Source organism: Parasteatoda tepidariorum, chromosome 3 (assembly GCF_043381705.1).
Source record: "Parasteatoda tepidariorum isolate YZ-2023 chromosome 3, CAS_Ptep_4.0, whole genome shotgun sequence".
NCBI lineage: Eukaryota > Metazoa > Arthropoda > Arachnida > Araneae > Theridiidae > Parasteatoda > Parasteatoda tepidariorum.
In genome coordinates, this window is record NC_092206.1 from 27,566,730 (window position 1) to 27,577,013 (window position 10,284).

Sequence of the window (10,284 nt, forward strand, 5' to 3'; positions counted from 1 at the left end):
TTCTAAGCAGTAGTTTTTGGTTTTCACGTATAAATAAATTGAAAATCAGAGTTTTCCACAGATTTTACTTTTTTACTATCAAAAAGGCAAAAATGATATTCAAGTACGAAAAAAAAAAGATCTGGTGTGTGTAGAGAATATTTATTAACAGTACCCCAGTGCCAAAACTGGTTTTCAAAATTTTGATTAAGATGCACAAAGAATCACCACGGCAGTTTAATCTGATAAAGACACAGAAAAGAGGAATAACTTGTGAGATCACTGAAGCATTAAATTTATTGAATTCAAACATCACGGTCATTTGTAAAACCTACAGTTCAATATCCAAGCTCGGTATAAGGGTTCCTCATTTTCTTATCGAAACAAGTTGTTCATTGCATTAACTTCTGTGATTTGCTTCTCAAACATCAAGAAAATTATCCATTTTTAAAATTTTTCATCACAGGACACTAGAAGTGGATTGTCTAGAACTATGTTTTGGTCTCTACAAAACGTTTTAGATTATAAAACCTATTCTTCAAATATGGAGGTCAAAAATCACATGAATTAATTTTTTGCCAGCAAAGAACAAAAAATTTATCCTTGTGGAATTATGCTACTGACAGAAAGGTGACAAAAGGATTTGGACCAAGATGGACAGTATATGATTCAATAAAATATTTCTCTAATATAAGAAAATCACCACTTATTTTCATAAAAAAATTAAATTACTTTCCAAAAAAAACAAAAAAAAAATTAAAATATTGTCTTAAAAAAATTACATTTTTTTCTTACATTATTTTATTTTCTTAAATAAAAAAAATACATTCATGACAGTGAAAAAAAAGTCTCAAAAAATATAAAAAATTTGCTTACACTCTCAGACTGGAATTTTGAGTTTTCCCTCTGGCAGCTCATTAAAATCCTCCACATATCTTTATGAACCTCAGAAATGTACTGAAAACATGTTATAGGTGAAGAATGAGGGATTTCTAAATAAGGATACTTAAATGGCAGCCAAGATTCAGACTCTAAGTCTAGTGCTATAAGCTCTTCTTCAAGCAATATGATTAACGCATGAACATTATCGAATTCTGCAAAGCCAAAATACAGAAAATGAACAACTTTTTTTATTGCAATAAGACATTTAGCATTTTAAAGCATTAAAGACGTCATAAATGAAATTAGATATGAAATTAAAAGTAAGTAACATATGAACCAAATTATAGTATTTCAACATACCTAATTTAACTTTGTTACTACCAATGGAACATATACATAGCATTGACATTTAGAGGAATTTATTATTTATTTAATAAATAAAGACATACCTGAATCATCAAAAACATCAGATATAGTAAAAAAATCTATAACTTTGGAGGATAAGTCCAAAACTTCATGCCTTTCACCACACATGATTGTCAAAGTATGTTTCTCTCCATAATTGGATCGAGGCATTCCACCAGAAAATATTATAAAATCATCCCTAAAATAAGTTCAAGACACGTCAATTATTTTACATTCATATAATAAACTTGGTTTTATTAGTCTGGCATTATAATTATTCAGAAAAACAAGTGACCTTCACAATGCTAGAAACAAAGGGCTATGATTCGCTAAAAATTGACTTTAAATGTCTCTAACCCTGCCTCTATGCAATCTATCCATCTTTTGTGAGGTCTTTTTTCTTATCCTGATATCCTATACACTTGCAAATTTCAACTTTTTAACAGGGTTCACATTGTCTCAGATAAAAATATGCCCGACCCGTCTCATATGATAAGATTTGATGACTCCAATATTAGGTTGTTTATAATTTCTACGGATTTCATGATTGAACAAAATTATTCATCTATCATTTTCTCTTTTTGGGCTAAATATCTTTTAACGAATTTCTCATTCAGTTATAAAAAGTCCATTTTAATTTGTTTTTGTCAATGCCCAGTAATCATTGCAACTCAATATGATAGGTCTAAATATTTATTTTTGTCTTGAAATTTAGGGATTTAGATTTTAATAAATTTTTAAGCCATGAAAGCGTTTATTGGTCCTGAATTATCTATAGTCAATATCAAGTTAAATATTATTAAAATCAGAAATGATAGCACCAAAATATGTAAACCAATTGATACTCTCGAAAATATAAGATTTTATTTGCAATGAGAGGTAGTTATGCACTCTATTTGTTAAGACCAAAAATTTTGTTTTAATCTCATTTATAGTTAGTCCAATATCTCTGGCTGCAGACTCTAGAACAGATAATTAAATTACTTCATTTTATGTCACTGTAAGACAAGCAGTGAGCATTAAAGCCAGCATTAAACTACTTTTTTTATTTATTCTTATAGACAGTTTGTTGACAACTTGTGGACAATTTGTATAGTTTTAGTGTTCCCTTTCAATTGACACGGATCTGTATTATAGTTGAGAGAGAGAGAGTGATCGCCAATAATAGCTAGAAGACATATTGCCTAAAGAGAGATGACAATTGAACCTAAAAGCATCTAATATATAAGAAAAATACCATAAAAATTAGACCATTGTAACCAAATACCAAGTAAAACGTTTAAGTGATGAGATTATCATACTCAACCAATTATAATTTGGATTAGAGAAAAGACGTTTAATGCAATTACAGATAATTTTCCAGATAAACTTGTGCTGATTTTCTATATGTATGAAAATCCCAAACTTATAATATTTACTCACTTCTGTTAATACAAAAAGACATTCACTCAAATAAATAAAAGTACTAAAAAATACTAAAATTGGCAGAAAGAAAAAGATTTTTTTTTTTTAAAAAATTTTATGCTACATTTAATAAAACACATGTATTAGATGTACCATCTTTCAGAAATAAAAAGGTAAAAATATATCTTTAAAAAAAACACCATCCTAAACAATTACATTAAATATTATTTAGATTAAATTTGATTTGTGTTTAAAAGAAATTGAAAATTAAAAAAAAAATTTAAAAAATTGGAATATATACTAAAAGATCAGAATTATTTTTTTCATAAAAATGCTGCATCATAATACTTACCCGCCTTTTATAGTTTTCCACAAGATCTTATCAATGGATTTACATGAAAATGGACCTATAATGCAAGGAAAGTAAACAAATGATTGGAGGCAAAAACTATGTTGATGCAAAATAGCTGTATAATAAAAAATAAATACTGATCATGAAAATTTCAATTGTATGAAGCCTAACAATAAACCAACTAAAATATACATGTAAAGTGAAAATGAGAACAATAAATGTTAACTCTTTAAATGTATAACAGTGTCATGTATAGCTCTGTAAAGCATATCTGTGTTATACACAAATGAGAACTATAAATGTTAAATTTTATAATAAATCACCTGCTAATTGTTACATTGGATTTGGAAACCATAAAGCATAAAAAGATAAAATAGCAGTAGAAAATTGAGAGTCTAGAATAAGAAATTAAAATCACTATTAGTAAAAATCACAAATGTTTTTCTTTTATTTATTGAATTCGTTTATCATTTATCTTTTATATAATTTAATTGGTATAATAACTTTATTTAATACCAATATATAAAAACATGAGATTAAACTTAACTAAAATTTTAGCATGAGAGCAAAATACTTTTTTTATCTTTTAACATTAAAATTGTATTAAACACAATAAAATAACAAAAACATGCATAATTTACTCAATTTTTACTTTATAACACACTGCATTTTATAAAATATGATTAGGTATTTTTGTCCATTACATTTTATAACTTTTTAATAACAAGACATAAATATATTCTGCTATTTTATACAGGTATAACGTAAAACATTTCACAATATGCATTCAAAATAATTGTAAATTTTGGTATTATTAACCATTTTTATTATCATTATATAAAAACATTAAAAAAGACAAATTATTTCACTTCACTATAAACATTTGAAAATAATAAAAAAGTGTTACAACATAAGGATAGCATTGTCTTACCATATGGTGTCATGGGTACTTCTGCTGGTTTAGAGGAATCTTCAGTACTCCATACGACATAACTACCATCACTATGAGAACTCATAAACTTAATTCCTGAATGCTGCCATGCAACAGATTCTAAACTCTGGAAAAGTTTTAAAAAAATAAACAAACAAATAACTAAGATAACAAACTTATACCCAGACTTCACTTTTTTGTTTAAAAAAAAAGTATTTACTTTTTTTAAGAATTTAAGCACATTTTAATAATAATAGGGAAAGAAGTTGTAAGAAGTTATGAATAATTTTATAAATAAATCCAAAATTTCATTTATTTATCATATCTCAGGATAATTTAAAAAATTCTTTTAAATAAATGAAGTCTAGGGTCTAAAAGAGTACATTTTTAATACTTTAAATGACAAAATTCCTGATAAATATTTCGAGACAAAATGTTAATAAAGAAATTCTAGGTGAAAGTATTAATGTAACTTAAACTCAGTTAACACAAGTAATATTTTACTTTTATATAAACAGAACAATAGATTCTTTTCATAATTTCTTAAAGACCATCTTCAATATAATTAATATAGAAATTTTTGTTTATTACCTGACTACTAATAAATGTACTGATAACAACCAACTTCTTTACATCCCATAAAGCTAGTAATCCTTGCTGATAACCAATCAAAAGACAATCTGTACAAGATGGCTGACAAGAAATAATTTTAACTGCTCCTTGTTTCAATTTTTTATCATCTGGAATACTACCAAACAAATTACAGAATTAAATATAATTTTATATATGACAATATTAATAAACAAACTTTAAAGAACTCCATTTGGATGCAGAGTAAAAATAAAATAAAACTAAGTTTTAAAATGTTATGTCAAAAAATTTCTGTTAAACTATATAAGATATGGTTCCTTATAGGAACTTCCATTAATTTTTTTTAAATAATTTATCAATATTCCCAACATTTTACTAAATATTAAGATTTAAAATAAAAATGAGCTGAACAAAAACTTTGCCGTTAAGTTAAATTTTTTTCTATCACATCTAATACTTAATCAATGAAATTATGAAAATTTGTTTTTAAATCTTTTCTTAAGAGAGAAGGAAATTTCAGATGCATCATCATACAGAAATACCTTTTTTAAAACCAAAATTTAATTCTTCAGAATAAGAATAATGTGCTAGTAAGTACATATATTTCCAAGCATTTTTGTTACCTGTTTCAGCTCACTGAAATTACTCATGATAAGATAAAAATAAATATTTAGTTTCAAACATTCTTTTGATTAAACTTATGAACAGATTAAACAAATTTAAACATAAATACATTCATATAATTAAAAATTGAAAAAATAAATAATAAAATACAATATTTGGGAATAAAAATACTTTAAATTAATATTTTGTTTTAAAGCTAATTTATCTTCTTTATCAAAATATTGCTTATTGCTAACATATCTTACTTTTGCACAACAACATCTTGGTAGATAACACTTTCAGCAATTTCAAAGGTTTCAACATTCAAGGTATAAATGTTGCCACACATTGTTCCCAAGTAAAGAATATCAGCAGAAGAATTCAAAAATATAGCAGTTATCTTTTTCATCCTAATTTTAAAATAAGGGAATTAAAAAAAAAAATTTAAAAATAAACCAAACTCATAACTTTCTTTTAGATTCGAACTTACAATCCAACAAGAACAAATGACTTTATTTCTTCTAAGCACCATATTTCATTCTTTTCATTTAATTCCCATAAATGTAGACTGTTATCAGAGCACAAACAAATCAAACGAGCCTACAGAATAATAATGAACCAATATATAAAATAATAAACAAATATGCAAAAAACATCTATTTATATATATACATCTATGGCTTTGCTATCAATATGTACGATTTAAAAAGGAAACTTTCCTTAAATGTTAAAGGAAACAATAACATTAAAAAACTATAGAAATTGTTTTAAAAACTAGATGGAAGAAAATATTTAAACCAATAAATTTAAAAAATTATAATAATACAAATAAATTATATATTACAGTTTTTATATTAAATATATAAAAACTATAATGATACAAATAAATTTTAAAAACTTTGAAATATAAATCATGTTTATAAAAGACTGTAATAATGCGTATAAAAAAATTATAAATATTAATATAATAATATTACATCAAATATGTGTGCATAAAAAAGTCTACAATACCTTTTTAGAAATGAAAATTAAATCAGTAATGCACAGTTTTTGCCTCAGATCTCCAGAAAATAGAACACCAGGAGCACCATAACTAAGTGAGAGTTAAGTTTTCAAACGAATTTAAAACATGGTATTCTTAAAATAATTTCTTTCTCACTTATTCAAACTTAACTATTTAAATACAATAAATGTTACATAATTTTGCATTCAAAAAAATTACTTAAGAGTAAGGTTGCATAGTTGTGTATGGTGCTGATGATATCAGAGGAAAAGATCCAAAACTACCAAAAAGGAAAAAAATAACAAAATAGGTTAGGTTTATACTAAGAGCTATTATGAGAACTATGGTAAATGATGACCAAATAAAATACAAATAAATTAAGTCACATAATTCAAAAAATACAAATAATTATGCGGCATTAAAATATTTTTACAATAGTTTGAAAGACTTGCTATATTCAACAACTTGAAGGATACAAAAATGAAATTGCATGATACATATTACATGACGCTGGTGGCTAAATGAAAGGGCTTCATGTTCCCGTGCCACAGATCCTAGATTTGATCTCTGGGCAAGGTTGAGTCAGCCTTTCATCCCTTCAGTGTGTCAATAAATGAGTACCAAGCATGTTTGGGAACTAAACACTGAGGGTTCCGCGTTCGGCTGACCACCAGGACGTTTGCTCTTGTACTCCAGAGCCCAAAGGTCAAGAAAACTGAGATGGGCACAGTAGACCATGAATCTCTATGAGCTGTCGCTGCTGAGTTTAACATCCTATTAAGTGTGTAAATACAAAACATATAATCTGCAGGGCTCAAAATTAACAGTGGTTCATTCGTCCCAGACGAATAAATTTGACTTAGACCACCACAAAATAATTATCACTTGTAATGCTTCTCCACACCAGAATTGATGTAAATGAATGGTATGCTGTGTTTATTTTTTAATTTTTAGTTTCCTACTTCAGTCTGTGTTATTATCACAAAATGAAATATATTATGATAATTGGGTAAATAGCAGTCTTTGTATTGTAATTTTCTATTTAAAATTACTTCATTAACTTTTCTTAAACAAAAAGTTCGAATTGAGACATGTAAACAAATCAGTGAAGATAAGTACAGACTAGAAATATCGTTTAGTCGCTTGCCCTTGGTAAATATTCTTAACTAAATATTCTTGACTAAATATTCTTAATTTTCACCTTTGGTCTCTAAATATGAAGTAAGTTATAATATACAAACAACTGTTAGATAGCTTGCTGTATAGCAATGTATACAGAATAATGTAAAATCTAGTTTAAAAAATAAGGATACATTCTTATAGACCCAAACTGAGTTCCAATTGCCATTAGACATAAATGAGGCTCCCATGCTAGAGCTGTAGGCTTATGAGGAAAACCAAGAGTAGCTATCTATAGTTTAAAATTATAAAAAGAAAAATTTCATAATGAAAAATACATTCAAAAATCAAATTATTTTAACTATACTTAAATATTCATAGTGATTTTGATAACTTATTTGTATCTATGGTATCTCTTTATTAGAAATGAGTATTTCTAAAATAAATAGGTTTAAACTAATGAAAGTTAGAAAATGAAATCTGAATGTAATATTGATTTAATATACAGAGTTTATCTTTATAGAATTTAAAATTCAAATTTAATCAGTTACGTAGATTAAAGTTTATTAGATTAGTTTAATTAAAGTAAAATATTAGTAGATAATGATTCAATTGCTTAAACAAATATTTTCATATTTATAAGTATCTTCAGGTATCTAAATGAAAACAAAAAATTAATTAACAAATACCTTGTTAAAAGAGACAAAATCTTCAACTGACTTAGCTATCTCAGTGTTTGACTGTTGAGTTTTAGAACTTTTAAATTTAAACATGGTAGCTGACAAGCCTGCAATACAAATGAAATAAAGTTAACAGCCTTAAATGATAAGACATTACAAAACATTATATAGGTACATGACAAGTGAAACACTTATATTTAATTAATCAAGAATAAAAATAACCTAGTTATATTCTTTCAAGTCTCTAGAAGTATTTGCTATTCTATTGTTATGACATTTTGACAGCACCTGCAAAGTCCTGACCTGCTTTAAAATTTTGGAACTTGTTAAAGTATTTATATTTGTTCAAAGTATTTATTTAAATAAATTCACAAATTGTTTGAACTGAAATAATTTTTATTCTGTATCTCTTCTCAAAACTACTAATCCCTGACATTGTTAAATCGCATAAAATAACTTTAAAAATATTCAGAATTTTTTTAGCAAGGCAATTTTCTTAGTTTAAAGTATAAGTTTTTCTTTAATTAAACTCTTTAATTTCTATTAAAAAAATTAAAATTTACAGTTTTTTTAATGCTTATTACACTTTGCAAAATAAAATACTCATATAGTCATTACAAATTCTTGTTTTGCCTCACATATTACCATGACAAAACCAGGCGAAATTAGAATAATGTAGTAATTTAATAGAAGCAGTTTTATGATAAAAGTTTAATGTAGTTTAATGATACATAGAAAAGAGAAAATGACAATATGAACTATACCAAACCAATAGTAATGATAAACAACAATTTGAAAATCTTCATGCACAAATCAAATGCTTTTTAACTCTAGATGCTAAGACTGTATGGGTTTTTTTACCAAGGAAATAACTTTAAGAAAATAGAGATTAGTACCCTCTGGATAGATATGGGTTTTACAAATAAAGTTTGCTGTAATTCTGAGAAATTAGTAAAATAATATGCCTTTTTTTCAGAGAAAAAAAAATTACTCATTGGAATTATAAGCATCGAATTACATCGTAACAAAAACAAAACATTTGACAGTAAATGAATGGAACTTTTCAGGTTTTAAAATACATATTAAATTCTCCAATTTACAAACTATTTAAAAAACTATTACTTAAAGCTGCAAATTTATTTAATTCAAGAGGAATCAGCACGAAAAATATATAGTTATATGTTTCGGCAACTTATGAAAACACAAAAACAAAACAGCTGCATAATATAAACAAATGTTATCCCAGAGAAAAAGATATATTACAGATATTACTATTTACCTACAACTAGTAATTAAAAATTTGGTACAGAAAAATTCCTTTACGCTACAGTGCTCTGCTGAGATATCATATTTATCTCGCAGTTTACACAGGATATTGTTTCAAATTTCTAAAATATTGATCAATTAACATCTAAAACATAAATAACAACAAACAGAAAACCGACGTACGAAGAGGGTTACAGTTAAAGAAAAATAATTTTAATTTTCTCTTAAAGTTCTGACACTTTCAAGGTGCTATTCTCACTGCTTAAAATTCAGGTACTTCCGATCCTCGTCGAGAAAGAACAAGAATCTGATTAGAAAAATTACTGTACCAATATCGAAAACTAGCTGCTTTTCCTTCCCAATTTAATATTCGGAAAGCATAAATGTCTCGCAGAGATTCTTTAATAGAAATAATATTTTTTTTTTTTAAATTGGTGGTAAGTTTTTGAATTGGCGATCGAAATGGGCTACAAATGGCGTAGAGCAGAACTCTGCACCAAATTTAGATATGCGAGGAAAATTCCATTCAGGGGGAATGACATTTTAGTGTGCGGACACCTTGCGGTCAACAGAAGACTAGGTGCTTCGGGAAACAGTCTTGGCAAATGGCTAAGTTAAACTTGGTCACCATCTTCATCTTATGTTTGGGCTGGTTAGAGAGAACATGCAATTTACCTTTGCAAAGTTTCGTATATGATTTAGGTTCTTTAGTACTTTCAGTTATGTCACACTATGGCTGCACTATGGGCTATTGACAATGGTCTGGGAAACATCCCTGAGGATAATCTGAGACAACAAACATACGTCACATCCCGTTTTAGAGGGAGGACACATTCACAAACCAGCCATTCTTCCACAGATCGTAATTTTGACCTAAACTAGAGCAAGATGAATCTCCGATCCAGTACATCCAGAGGTATTGATCTTGNGTAGGGGAGACAGAGAAACGGGTTTTGGAGGTGCAATATATTTCGTCCCTTTTCGAACCTATCCTTACTGAAGGTTAGAATTGAAATGAAAAGGCCTCTTTAGGTATTCTTTGGCCAAGGTATTGATTTGTTACAAGAAC

General features: G+C 27.0%; 1 protein-coding gene across 4 annotated transcripts in view; it reads right to left on the reverse strand.

The window, feature by feature from the left end:
* The window catches only part of LOC107443903 (lethal(2) giant larvae protein homolog 1), a 32,465-nt gene extending 23,051 nt beyond the window's left edge, over positions 1-9,414 (reverse strand). For 3 of the 4 annotated variants that reach the window (XM_071178421.1, XM_071178420.1, XM_071178422.1), the window contains exons 1-11: positions 9,229-9,401; positions 7,959-8,056; positions 7,464-7,561; positions 6,159-6,240; positions 5,638-5,747; positions 5,414-5,557; positions 4,545-4,701; positions 3,954-4,080; positions 3,023-3,077; positions 1,311-1,465; positions 856-1,073 (exon numbers count right to left, since the gene is read on the reverse strand). In XM_071178421.1, the coding sequence (XP_071034522.1) occupies positions 856-1,073; positions 1,311-1,465; positions 3,023-3,077; positions 3,954-4,080; positions 4,545-4,701; positions 5,414-5,557; positions 5,638-5,747; positions 6,159-6,240; positions 7,464-7,561; positions 7,959-8,042 (1,230 nt within the window). In that variant the 5' untranslated portion in view covers positions 8,043-8,056; positions 9,229-9,401. Of the gene's footprint in view, positions 1-855; positions 1,074-1,310; positions 1,466-3,022; positions 3,078-3,953; positions 4,081-4,544; positions 4,702-5,413; positions 5,558-5,637; positions 5,748-6,158; positions 6,241-7,463; positions 7,562-7,958; positions 8,057-9,228 lie in introns of all 4 variants that reach the window. The other variant, XM_043041781.2, reaches the window with a different exon arrangement.
* Between the last annotated feature and the right edge of the window lie 870 nt (positions 9,415-10,284).